General features: G+C 42.9%; 1 protein-coding gene across 2 annotated transcripts in view; it reads left to right on the plus strand.

The window, feature by feature from the left end:
- Window positions 1-13,356, plus strand: part of RGPD4 (RANBP2 like and GRIP domain containing 4) — a 53,442-nt gene that overhangs the window by 24,933 nt on the left and 15,153 nt on the right. The window contains exons 18-21 of one of the 2 annotated variants that reach the window (XM_082672252.1): window positions 2,162-2,297; window positions 5,574-5,668; window positions 6,538-11,323; window positions 12,005-12,082. In XM_082672252.1, the coding sequence (XP_082528378.1) occupies window positions 2,162-2,297; window positions 5,574-5,668; window positions 6,538-11,323; window positions 12,005-12,082 (5,095 nt within the window). The remainder of the gene's footprint in view (window positions 1-2,161; window positions 2,298-5,573; window positions 5,669-6,537; window positions 11,324-12,004; window positions 12,083-13,356) is intronic. The other variant, XM_082672253.1, reaches the window with a different exon arrangement.

Raw genomic sequence — 13,356 nt, forward strand, 5'->3', positions numbered from 1 at the left:
ACCTTAACCATAACACTCAAAGGAGCTTTACTTCTCTGAAGTTGGAAGTACAGGTAAGTTGTTTCACGCTCATTGACAAGAACTAAGTCATTCATATTTCTAAAGTTACAGCAAGGAAGTATTGGTATGTGTGTGACTATTGCAGTGCCGTCAGCAATTTGTGAGACTTAATACTATTTGTATTTTTTGCACTTGTGAATTTGCACAGTTTTTTTGTCTTAATTTTTAAACTTATTTTTGGCTGTGTTGGGTCTTCGTTTCTGCCTGCGGGCTTTCTCTAGTTGTGGCGAGCAGGGGCTACTCTTCGTTGCGGTGCACGGGCTTCTCATCGCAGTGGCTTCTTTTGTTGCGGAGCACGGGCTCTAGGTGTGTCGGCTTCAGTAGTGGCAGCACTCGGTCTCAGTAGTCGCAGCACACAGGCCCCGGAGTGCACAGGCTTCAGTAGTTGCAGCACATGGGCTCAGTAGTTGCAGTGCGTGAGCTCTAGGGCGCATGGGCTTCAATAATTGTGGCTCAAGGGCTCTAGAGCACAGGCTCAGTAGTTGTGGCACACGGGCCTAGCTGCTCCACGGCATGTGGCATCTCCCTGGACCAGGGATCGAACCCATGTCTCCCGCATCGGCAGGCGGATTCTTAACCACTGTGCCACTAGGGAAGTCCCTGCACAGAGATTTTGTATGTTAATTTTTTATGATCGTGGCTTGTTATGATATTACGTACTTACCATGTAGGTTTCTGGTACCCAACATTGTATTCTTGGAAGCACTAGTAGTGGAGGACTAGTCCGTGTGCCTAGAAAGCTGAGTTCTAGTACTAACTGCCATTGATGAATGATCTCGGGTCAGGGAGTTCCTTGTCTTTCTGTCTGTTTGGCTTCTCATCTGTAAAGTTGAGTGAGAATTGTTGAAACCGGTTTTCATCATATGTTCTAGTTGTTTGAATTTTTAAAATTATTTTTATAGCTTTAATTGCATATTTAAATCTATGGTCCAGATACCAGTAGTGACCAGTAAAACTTTCCAGTTGATTCCATCAGTTTCTTATTTTTGGATGTGTAGCATCTGGACTAGACACAGTAGATAGACGAACGGGGAAAATTTTAGTTTGAAAATTCAAGATATTTTTCACCTCAAGAGTTACAGTTTTCAGAAAATTTCTTTTCCTAAAACACTTGTTTTTTTGGCCGCACTGTGCGGCTTGTGGGATCTTGGTTTTCCGACCAGGGATTGAACCCCGGGGCCACGGCAGTGAAAGCTCTGAGTCTTAACCACTGGACTGCTAGGGAATTCCCTCTAAAATACTTCTAGGAGAAGAGAGCAGACATTCTGGATTTGTCTCTGACCGCATTTGTTAATTTTACTATTCCTGAAAAGTGTCTGCTTTGTAGGTTCTGGGGTTGGGGAGGGCGTTGTCATTTGGTTGTCTACAAAGTGATGGATCTGATTGCTGACCACTAGCTGTCATTGGAAGGCATTATGTCTGCCGGTTTGGAACTTTGTAAGAATTAAGAGCTAAAAGCGTAAGTAAATTGTCTGGAATGTGTCATTGTATACACATAATATATACAGTACACTATAGGTAATATATTCCGAGCAAGTGTTAGCAGTTTTCCCTTTCCCAGTAGAGCATTTGAGCTTTATCTTGAGAGGTTGGCAGTGTTTGGCATCGCGTATGTGGCTGAGTGGGAGGCTAGTCTGGGAGGGAATGTGGGGTGTAGAGCAGTCCAGGTGGACTGAAGAGCAGAGCAGGTGCAGTGAGGCACTGGAAGGGCGTTTGGGGCGATGCTGCTGAGCACTGGCAGTGTCAGAGAAAGAAGTTCATTTCGTAGGTACTTGTTTTTTTGAGCAGGTAAGTGTCTTGGCTATAGCTGAACTTCAGAAAGATTACTTTAAGCCAATGCAGAATGGAAAGGGAGATGAGGCCATTGTTTAGGTTAGAGCTGACTCTAGAATGAATGAATTAGGTAATGGTACTAAGGAGTGAAAGAATGGGAGCAAATAACAAGCTTTGACAAATTAAGGATCATGTTTTAAATCAGCACCTGGTACTCAGATCCTACTGGAGTATAGAATCTCTTAAAAGGCATCATCAAGTATTAAGTTTGCTCTAGCACTGTGTCTGCCGTGATATAATTGCTTAAAATTGTTTCCTCTTCCAACAGAAAGAAATGCAGGAGTTGAAACTAAATAGCGGTAACTCAGGGTCCCCTCATCGTTGGCCTACAGAGAATTATGGACCAGATTCAGTGCCTGATGGATATCAGGGGTCACAGAATTTTCATGGGGCCCCACTAACAGGTGAGTTGGCAACTGGATACTCCCAGGTATTAGTGAAGTCTGTACTTTCTCCTCCTTTGAACAGGTAACTTGTGAAATCACCTTGTCTGTATACATTTATCTATATACATGTCTGTCTGTGTCTGCCTATATGTTACTTAAGCTGTATTTGGTATTACCAGGATTTCTATAACTCTAAGCAGAAACAAAACAAGCTTTATCTGACCCTGTTTATATAAAGGCTAAAGGCTTAAAGAACCTTTTAATGCACATCTCAGAGGAGCTGAGACTGAGTTGGAACTATGCCTTATGATTGAAAAAATGTTAACTGACAGCGTTATTCATTAAGAGATGGCTAGTTTAGAACTTAAACGTCTTGGGAATTATTTTGATGACATACTGAGAGGTATGACAGTCCTGGGAAACTTTTTATTTTGAAATACTGTGGTCATATATAGAAGGAAAGAGTGTGGAGCTAGAGCATACTGGAGTTTTAGGTTGTGCTCTCTTAACTTACCTCTCTGAGCCAGTTTGTTTGAAACCTAGAAGTAATACTTTGCATCACATGATTATTGTGAGCATTTGTGTGTGGGTGGTGTGCATTAGGCATTTACTTAGAATATGCATTAAACACCTAATGAACCAAAGGGTACGGACTGTGTCTCCTGTGGTTGTCTGTGTACCAAGGTGCTTGTGTATGTAATTTTATTTAATGACAGTGACCCAGAGTGGTGGGTACCATCATGAATCCACATTTTTTAGATGAGGAAATGGGTTTGGAAGGGTTAGGTAACTTACCCATTATTGTACAGATAGTTATTGGTAGAGCCGGGGTTCGAACTCTAGTGCTATAACTTTAAAGCCACTTGTCCCCAGCCAGCCAGAGTGATGGGGAAAATAGGCTTCTTTCACATGAGACAGATTCCTGAAATGTTGGTAATTAGATTAATTGGTTTTGATTCAGAATGGTGTGGCCTAGTTTCACACATTTGTGTGATGGTCCATAGGGCCATACTTAAGGCAAACTCATGGTCCTCTCATAACAGTGTCCTCCAAGTGCGTGCAAAGTAATAGAAAAATCTTTGTGAAGTCAAACTCACTAAATGTCATATGTAAGTCACAGATAAATACATGAGAAGTCAGAGTTTAAACATTGTTTACCTAAACCGTGTGCACTGTGTAGAGCCTTGACTACAGAAGATAGGCAAGCTGGCTGGCTTTCTCCTTGGCTCTCCGAGTGCTGTGTGGAGTCATCATTTGGCACCTGTGGGTCACAAGTTCTGTTTTCTTCTTCTTTGTACAGGCATAACAGGTCTTCTGGTTGTTACACACACATATAAGCATAACATTCACATTGTCTCATTTTATTCTTGCAGTTACTCTATGAAATGGGTAGAAGCAGCACATCCTCATTTTACAAGTGAGAAAAATGGAGACCCCAAGTGACTATTTGACAAAGTTGCAGGCAGCTTTGTGGCCCTGAGAGGAGAGCTCAGGTCTCCTGATTGCCATTCCTGTGTTCACAGACTGTTTTTCTTAATGAAGGTGCAGATGTGCCAAGATGGTCGTTGTCTTTTTAAAAGAAGATGATTAAAAAGCAATAAGCTTATAATAAAGAAATATTCAGAAGTACTGACCAGTGTAAAGAAAAGTAAACACTAACCATATCACACAGAGTTCTGCTAACATTTTGGAGCATTTCCTTCTGGTCCTCTCTCTTTGTATATTAGAGAACTTTATCACGTTGTATGGAGACGAGTAGCCTGTTTTTAAATATTTAAGTTCTGAGCAGTTTTCTACTCAACATTTTTTTGACAGTACTGTTAATGAATACAAGGTATCCATCATGTGGAAGCTCTGCAGATTTTATTCCCTTATTTTTAAATTTCCAGTTGTTGCTATTGTAAATAATGCTGTGAACACAGTCCTAGGATTGTAGGGTTTTGTAAAATTTCTTGTGTTGGGAAATTGCTTTCCTGAGAAGCTGTGCCGGTTTTACACTCTTACCACCAGTATCTGGTAGTGCCTATCTCTTTGCACTCTTGCCAGGTGTTTGCCATTACCAGTTTATAAAAACCTTGCCTATTTTTAAAAACAAAAATAATACCAGCTTTTAAGTTTTTGTTTTTTTAGTACTAGGCATGCTCAACACTTTATAATCCTTTATATTTCATGAGTTATCTGTTCATTGGGTGCCTTTTTTCTATAGGATGTTTTTAGTACTTTTTTTCACTATCCCTGATAAAGTCACCAGTTAAGTTTCAGACTTTATGATTCTTGGCTTATATCCATCATCTTGTTCTGTGTTCTTTGCCTGTTTTCTCCCCAGAATATGTCATGGTAGCCATCATCAGGCAGCCCGTTAGTTTTCCACGCTCAGGCTTGGGCCTCTGCAGTGGCTCTGTTTCTCTGGTAACTGCATAGAGGACAGACAGCCTGGCTCGCCTTTACTGGGTCTTTAGGGCTTTCCACAGTCAGCTGCCCAGCACCTCTTGGGTCACAATTTCTGCTTCCTCTTCTGTGTAAAGGTATAAATGATCTTTAAGTTGTTTTGTTTTCTGTTAAAACTTTCTTAAAACAGATCAAGTAAATGATTGTTCGTTGTTTTTACCATCAGCATGAGTGTCTTCTAGCTGCTGGTTTCCTGATAACACACACACAAAACAGATGGAGCAGATAGTTTGGACACCAGCATGAGTGTCAGTCATGCTGCGCCCTTTTTATTAAGCCAGGGAACACATTTTGTGTTACCTGTGAGATCCTTTGCATGAATTTGTTAGGTGACTTTTGACCTGAACGTTCTCAGCTTGAGTTTAAAACATGCAGCCATGTCATTCTGCAGATTTTCACGGCTCACTTCAAAAATGTGGCCCTGAGGCCATGACGTGCGTTTTGGTTCCTTAAGTCCTTCCTGTGACTAGTGTATCCCCCGTGTTTCTGACGCGGCACGACTGTGCCTCCCCGTCGTGCCCCTCTTTCTCAGGGCACGGCCCCACCGCTCGTCTTGGTTCCTTGTGGTGCTTGTTGTGGGGACTCTGCTCTTGCTGACACCCTGCTGCTGCTCTCACTCCTCCTGTGTCACACCTAGCGGTCATTCCTAGTTTGTCATTTGGTAATCTTTATGATGATGTATTTTGATGTATAGAAATTTAAAAAAAACCTATGTAGTTAATCTCTCCTTGATTTCTACTGCTTTTGTATTTATAGTTCTTGCCTAGATAGTCCTAACTGCAGCATAGACTTTTTTTAACAGTGTTTTCTTTCTTTTTTTTTCTTTTCTTTTTTTTTTTTTTTTAGTTGCAACTACTGGCCATTCAATGTATTATAGTCAGTCACCAGCATATAATTCCCAGTATCTACTCAGACCAGCATCTAATGTTACTCCCACAAAGGTAACAAAGGAATAATTTATACATTTATAAGTATCTCCTTTTTAACTGTCCAGGCTTCCTACAGAGAAATTCAAGAAGTAGTTCAGCATTAAAACTTAAATGTCCCACCAGATAACAGATATTTTAAATTTCTCTCAGATATAGAAGTATGTTTCTCAGTTAATTTCTATGTTACAATAAATGTGAACATCTAGAATATTTTTAAATTGGGGTGGTGGTGGGTCGTTCATCTTTCGGTCGTGACAGAAGCAGGACTGTGATGTCCTCACTGGAGTGCTGTGTGTAAGTTGCAGGCCTGGGGCGCTGTGACCAAGTGTCCACGGAGACCGGCATCCAGCAGAGCCAGGCAGAGACACCGGGCTTGGGTGCCTCTAGGCCCTGGCTCTTCAGTTCTTAACTTCTCTATGCATTAGTTGCCTCATATGTAAAATGGGGATAATAATGCCTTAATTCATAGGGTGTTCGAGGATATTAAGATGAGATAATATATGTACAGTGCTTAGAACTGTGCCCAGTTGGCACGTTAACAAACGTTAGTCCTCATTGTCATCATCATCATTGTTAACATCATTGGATACCTTGTTTAGGAGTGAGGAAGGTATTTATTCTATGAATCTGTTGTAGGAGAATAAGGTTTTTAAGGTGCTGTCATTAGTTAAGGCAATTTTCATTATATTCCAAGGAGAACTAGAGCTGTAAGTATCTTTGCAGTAATGTAGAAGTGTCTTCTCTTAAGGATGCACTGTATGCCCTAGTGATGTATTTACCCTGTACTCATGCTTGAGGTTTATGAGAATTGGATTGTATCTAGTTAAGCTATAGTTTTATAGACAACCTACAAAAATGTGCTCTTTATTTTTTTTTCCTAGGGACCAGTTTATGGCATGAATAGGCTTCCACCTCAGCAGCATATCTACGCCTACTCACAGCAGCTGCACACACCACCAGTGCAGAGTTCGTCTGCTTGTATGTTCTCTCAAGAGATGTATGGTCCCCCATTGCGTTTTGAGTCTCCTGCAACAGGAATTCTATCACCTAGGGGTGATGATTACTTTAATTACAATGTTCAACAGACAAGCACAAATCCACCTTTACCAGAACCAGGTTATTTTACAAAACCTCCAGTTGCAGCTCATGCTTCAAGATCTGCAGAATCTAAGGGTATGGAATTTGGAAAAACCAATTTTGTCCAGCCTGTGCCAGGTGAAGGCATGGGGCCATCTTTGGCAGCACCTGTGCGTACATCACAGCCAACTCCTTTTAAATTTAATTCAAATTTCAAATCAAATGATGGCGACTTCACATTTTCCTCACCACAGGTTGTGGCACAGCCCCCTTCTACGACTTACACTAATAGTGAAAGCCTTTTAGGTCTCCTGACTTCAGACAAACCATTGCAAGGAGATAGCTACAGTGGAACAAAAGCTGCTCAGACCATTGGACCTCGAAATACATTCAATTTTGGAAGCAAAAATGTGCCTGGAATTTCATTTACTGAAAACATGGGCCCAAATCAGCAAAAGAATTCTGGTTTTCGACGCAGTGATGATATGTTTACTTTCCACGGTCCAGGGAAATCAGTGTTTGGAACGCCTGCTGCAGAGCCGGCCAACAAGAGTCATGATACTGATGGGGGTAGTGCGCACGGGGACGAGGACGACGACGGCCCTCACTTTGAGCCGGTGGTGCCTCTTCCCGATAAGATTGAAGTGAGAACTGGTGAGGAGGACGAGGAAGAGTTCTTCTGCAATCGTGCCAAGTTGTATCGTTTTGATGCGGGATCAAGAGAATGGAAGGAGCGTGGAATTGGCAACGTAAAGATACTAAGGCACAAAACCTCCGGTAAAATCCGCCTACTGATGAGACGTGAGCAAGTGTTGAAAATCTGTGCGAATCACTACATCAGCCCAGACATGGCCCTGGCGCCCAACGCCGGCTCGGACAGGTCCTTTGTGTGGTACGCTCTGGACTATGCAGACGAGTCGCCCAAACCAGAACAGCTTGCTATTAGATTCAAGACACCCGAGGAGGCAGCACTTTTTAAGTGCAAGTTTGAAGAGGCCCAGAGCATGTTAAAAGCCTCAGGAGCAAACAGAGCCACAACTTCCAGTCAGTCTACGAGAACTATAAAAGAACCCACGGGTCATGACAAGGATATTGGCAAATCTGCTGCCGGAAACATGAACTTTGAATTTCAGGTTGCAAAGAAAGAAGGGTCTTGGTGGCATTGTAACAGCTGCTCATTAAAGAATGCTGCAGCTGCTGAGAAATGTGTATCCTGCCAAAATCTAAACCCAGGCAGTAAAGAGCTCCTTAGCTCATCATTAGTTGAAACTGTTTCCACTCCTAAATCTGGCTCAGAAAATACTCCAGATAGATTTGCAGTGATTACTCCAAAGAAAGAAGGTCACTGGGATTGTAGTATTTGTTTAGTAAGAAATGAACCCACTGTATCTAGATGCATTGCATGTCAGAATACAAAGTCTGCTAACAAAAGTGGATCTTCATTTGTTCAGCAGCCTTCCTTTAAATTTGGCCAGGGAGATCTTCCTAAATCTGCCAGCAGTGATTTCAGATCTGTTTTTTCAATAAAGGAAGGACAGTGGGATTGCAGTGTTTGCTTAGTACAAAATGAAGGAAGTTCTGCAAAATGTATGGCTTGTCAGAATCCAAGAAAACAGAGTTTTCCTGCTTCTGCTGTCCCAGCACCTGCCTCTTTTAAGTTTGGTGCTTCAGAGACAAGCAAGGCTCCAAAGAGTGGATTTGAAGGAGTTTTCGCCAAGAAGGAAGGACAGTGGGATTGCAGTCTGTGCTTAGTGCGAAATGAGGCAAGTGCAGCAGCGTGTGTGGCTTGTCAGAATCCACCCACTTCTGCTGCTCCAGCACCTGCGTCTTCAGAGACAAGCAAGGCTCCAAACAGTGGACTTGAAGGGATGTTCACCAAGAAGGAAGGACAGTGGGATTGCAGCGTTTGTTTGGTACGAAATGAAGGAAGTTCTACAAAATGTGTGGCTTGTCAGAATCCAAGAAAACAGAGTTTACCTGCTTCTGCTGTCCCAGCACCTGCCTCTTTCAAGTTTGGCACCTCAGAGACAAGCAAGGCTCCAAAGAGTGGTCTAGAAGGGATATTCACCAAGAAGGAAGGACAGTGGGATTGCAGCGTTTGCTTTGTGCGAAATGAGAGTTCTTCCTTAAAATGTGTGGCTTGTGATATCTCTAAACCAGCCCATAAACCTGTTGCAGAAGAACCTTCAGCTTTCACTTTGGGCTCAACAACTAAGGCAAATGACTCTTCTGGAAGTCAGGTGGGAACAGGATTTAAAAGTAGCTTTTCAGAAAAAGCCTTTAAGTTTGGCAGTGCAGAACAAGGATTTAAATTTGGGCGTGTGGATCAAGAAAATACACCTTCATTTACATTTCAGAGTTCTTCTAATACAGACTCTAAGTCAACAAAAGAAGGATTTAGTTTTTCTGTTCCTGTGTCTGCTGACGGGTTTAAATTTGGCATTCAGGAGCCGGGAAGTCAGGGGAGGAAGAGTGAAAAGCCCTTTGGAGATGACGCTGGATGTCAGGCTCAGGAGGCTGGCGGTCAGAAAGACGGGAGTGCTGTGGTTCTTGGTCAAACTGGCAGCACTTTTACCTTTGCAGATCTTGCAAAATCAAATTCAGGAGAAGGGTTTCAGTTTGGCAAAAAAGACCCCAATTTCAAGGGCTTTTCGGGTGCTGGAGAGAAGTTATTCTCCTCACAAAGTAGTAAAATGGCTGATAAAGCCGACACTTGTGCTGACCTTGAGAAGGATGATGACGCCTATAAGACTGAGGACAGTGACGATATCCATTTTGAACCAGTCGTCCAGATGCCTGAGAAAGTGGAGCTTGTCACAGGAGAAGAAGATGAGAAAGTTCTTTACTCACAGCGGGTAAAATTGTTTAGGTTTGATGCTGAGATAAGTCAGTGGAAAGAAAGGGGTTTGGGGAACTTAAAAATTCTCAAAAATGAAGTTAACGGTAAACTGAGAATGCTGATGCGGAGAGAGCAGGTGCTGAAGGTGTGTGCCAACCACTGGATCACCACCACCATGCACCTGAAGCCCCTCTCCGGGTCGGACAGGGCCTGGATGTGGTTGGCTAGTGATTTTTCTGATGGCGATGCCAAACTAGAGCAGCTGGCAGCAAAATTCAAAACACCCGAGCTGGCTGAAGAATTCAAACAGAAATTTGAGGAATGCCAGCGACTTCTGTTAGATATTCCACTGCAGACTCCCCATAAGCTTGTGGATACTGGCAGAGCTGCCAAGCTAATCCAGAGGGCGGAAGAGATGAAGAGCGGATTAAAAGATTTCAAGACGTTTTTGACAAATGATCAAGCAAAAGTCACTGACGAAGAGAGTAAGAGCTCAGGAGCAGGAGCTGCCAGTGCTGCGGCCGTGAGTGGCATGCCAAGTCCTGAGGCCGCCGGGCCCACCCTCGAGTGGGACAGCTATGACCTAAGGGAAGACGCTCTGGACGACAGCGTGAGTAGCAGCTCAGTGCACGCCTCCCCGCTGGCCAGCAGCCCCGTGAGGAAAAATCTCTTCCGCTTCGGTGAGTCAACCACCGGGTTTAACTTCAGTTTTAAATCTGCTTTGAGCCCGTCTAAGTCTGCTGCCAAGTTAAATCAGAGTGGGGCCTCAGTGGGCACGGATGAAGACTCTGATGTCACTCAGGAGGAGGAGAGAGATGGACAGCACTTCGAACCTGTCGTCCCTTTGCCTGATCTAGTCGAGGTGTCCAGTGGTGAGGAAAATGAACAAGTTGTTTTTAGTCACAGAGCCAAACTCTATAGGTATGATAAAGATGCTGGGCAGTGGAAAGAAAGAGGCATTGGCGACATAAAGATTTTACAGAATTATGATAATAAGCAAGTTCGCATAGTGATGAGAAGGGACCAGGTATTAAAGCTTTGTGCCAACCACAGAATAACTCCAGACATGACTTTGCAAAATATGAAAGGGACAGAAAGAGTGTGGGTGTGGACCGCATGTGATTTTGCAGACGGAGAAAGAAAAGTAGAGCATTTAGCTGTCCGTTTTAAACTACAGGATGTTGCAGACTCGTTTAAGAAAATATTTGATGAAGCAAAACTAGCCCAAGAAAAAGATTTTTTGATAACACCTCATGTTTCTCGTTCGACTACTCCCAGAGAGTCACCATGCGGCAAAGTCGCCGTAGCTGTGCTAGAGGAAACCACCAGAGAACGGACGGATTCGGCACAGGGTGATGATGTGGCAGGTGCAACCTCAGAAGTTGGCGGGGTGTCTGGCACACCTGAAACAACAACAAAAGCAGTGGTTTCACCTCCAAAGTTTGTATTTGGTTCTGAGTCTGTTAAAAGCATTTTTAGCAGTGAAAAGTCAAAACCATTTGCATTTGGCAACAGTTCAGCTACCGGGTCTTTGTTTGGATTTAGTTTTAATGCACCTTTGAAAAATAACAGTAGTGAGGCCAGTTCAGCAGCCCAGAGTGGATCTGAAAAAAGAGCGGAGCCTGGTGGTCACCAAGAGTCGCAGAGCTCTGATCTCACACCGTCTTCCGACAGCAAAGTCAAAAACCCCTCTCCTGCTTTTCCAAAGGAGCAGTCCTCAACCAGTCACACGTTTAAAACACCAGAAAAGGGTAAGCACTTAGCCTTTAGATTAAGCAGAATTTGTCTCTTTCCTTCCTTCCACCCTCCCTCCCTTCCTTCCTTCCTTTTTCTTTCTTTTTTTCTCTCTCGCACTCCCTCCCTCTCTCCCTCTCTTCCTCCCTCATTTTTTTTTTTTTTAACGTTTATCTTGGTGTGGACTCTTTATAGCAGGCTAATGTTTTAGTAAAAGTCAGCTCATAAACACAGTGCTCTGTGAACAGCCAAAAATTACTTGTGCAGAATTTTTTCCTCCCTAAAGCAGTTTACTGGTGAGTGTTCAAATGTTCAAACAGCAGCAGAGAGCTTGTGTGTAAGTTGTTTAGGAGATGTTGGTTCCTGGGAGATGCATCTGTCCGAGCAGAGCACAAGGACTCAGCTCAGGACTGGGTCCAGCTTAGGGCCTTGAGCATGAATCATGAGCAGGTTCGTTCTTCAGGTTATTATCCTTATGTTCTTGTCACTCAGAGAGCATGGTACTGAGATGTTCACATTTTATGTAAGGCAGTCTTGCCACCACTTGTTAAATGAGCAAAGAATGAAGCCCTCGGGATAAATGGGTACGTGAGACGGCCACATTGGTGTAAATGGATGGACTCTGGCTTTTATATTTTAAAATTATATTCATTTTGATTCTCCATATATTCAAAAATGAAATACTCTTTATTTTCTAGGATTTAATTTTAGCCTTTTTAAATCTAATCCAATGGCATTTTGGAGCAGCACTCCTTCCTCCCAGCCTGAGAATAAAGGTACAGAGCTGGCACTGGCAGTGTGAGAGGACATCGGTCTTTCAGCAGCTGCTGGTCCTCAGCAGAGTAACTGGCTGTGTGCAGTTAAGGGCTTAACACTGCAGCATGCATGTGACAGAATGCTGGCGTGACCCCTTAATGCTGCTCTCGTGTACTTGGATGTCATGTTTTCTCACATGTTGTACAGCGTTGTTTTGTGTTTTTTTTAACATCTTTATTGGGGTATAATTGCTTTACTACAACGGTGTTTTGAGGTAGATCCGTGTGGTCTTTCCCTTTCTCTGTTTTGCACATCAGGTGCTGTTTTCAACTGTGATTAATGAAGACCTGTATGTTACCTAACCTTTATCGTCTGCCAGTGTCCAAATGTGATGGCAGCAGCGTGTGTACCACAGGGAACCGAGTGTTTCTTTTAGCGCTTTCTTTTTGGACATGGAAGATGCTGTGTCTGAAAGTAGGCCCCACGTATAAGAGCTACCATTATATCCTGGTGTGTTCCCGGTGTAGTACAGACCACTTGTGGGAGAAAGCGTTGGTGCTGTAATGGAGTACTTGGCAGCTGGCTCTGTTAGAGACGGTCAGGAGCAGGTTGTGGAGACGAAAACTCACTGTTAGGGTTTAATAATGTATCTTGAGCAACACAGCTGTGTTACAAGTTGTCAAACAACTACAATGACCACATGACAACCTGTGAGTTCTGGGACCCTCAGTTTTAAAGTACACCAGTCATACTACTGGCTACAGCAGCTCTTAGCCTTTATTCTTAAGGATTCATTCTTTGAAAAATTATGTGAATAGTGTGGACTTTTTTCTATAAAGGGTACATACTTGTACACAGACTCTGTTGGCCCTAGGTGAAGAGTCCTTGGTCTGAGAGCAAATTTACCAAAATACTGCTGCAGGACAAAGAGTCCTGTTCTGTTTCAAGTCTGAGAATGTCATGGTTTCAAAGGACTGTAGAGATGAAGACTTGAGGCTGTCTGATAAACAAGAATCTCTATCTCACAGTGTCTTTTTGTGGTCCTTGGCTAGGAATTAATGCTATGTTTTTGTAACAAAGGAGGGTGAAAGTCAAGTTCAGTATTGCAAAAGGGCTGTTCTCTGGATCAGCATCATCCAGTAGAAATAAAATGCAACCTGTGTGTAATCAAAAAGCTTCTAGTAGTCACATTTAAAACTAAAAAGAGAAACAGATGAAATTTATTTTATTACTCTCTTCAGCTTAACGCATTATGTCCAAAATACGATTTCAACTTCTAATCAGTATAAAAAAT

Source organism: Grampus griseus, assembly GCF_964374135.1.
Source record: "Grampus griseus genome assembly, chromosome: 15".
Lineage (NCBI taxonomy): Eukaryota > Metazoa > Chordata > Mammalia > Artiodactyla > Delphinidae > Grampus > Grampus griseus.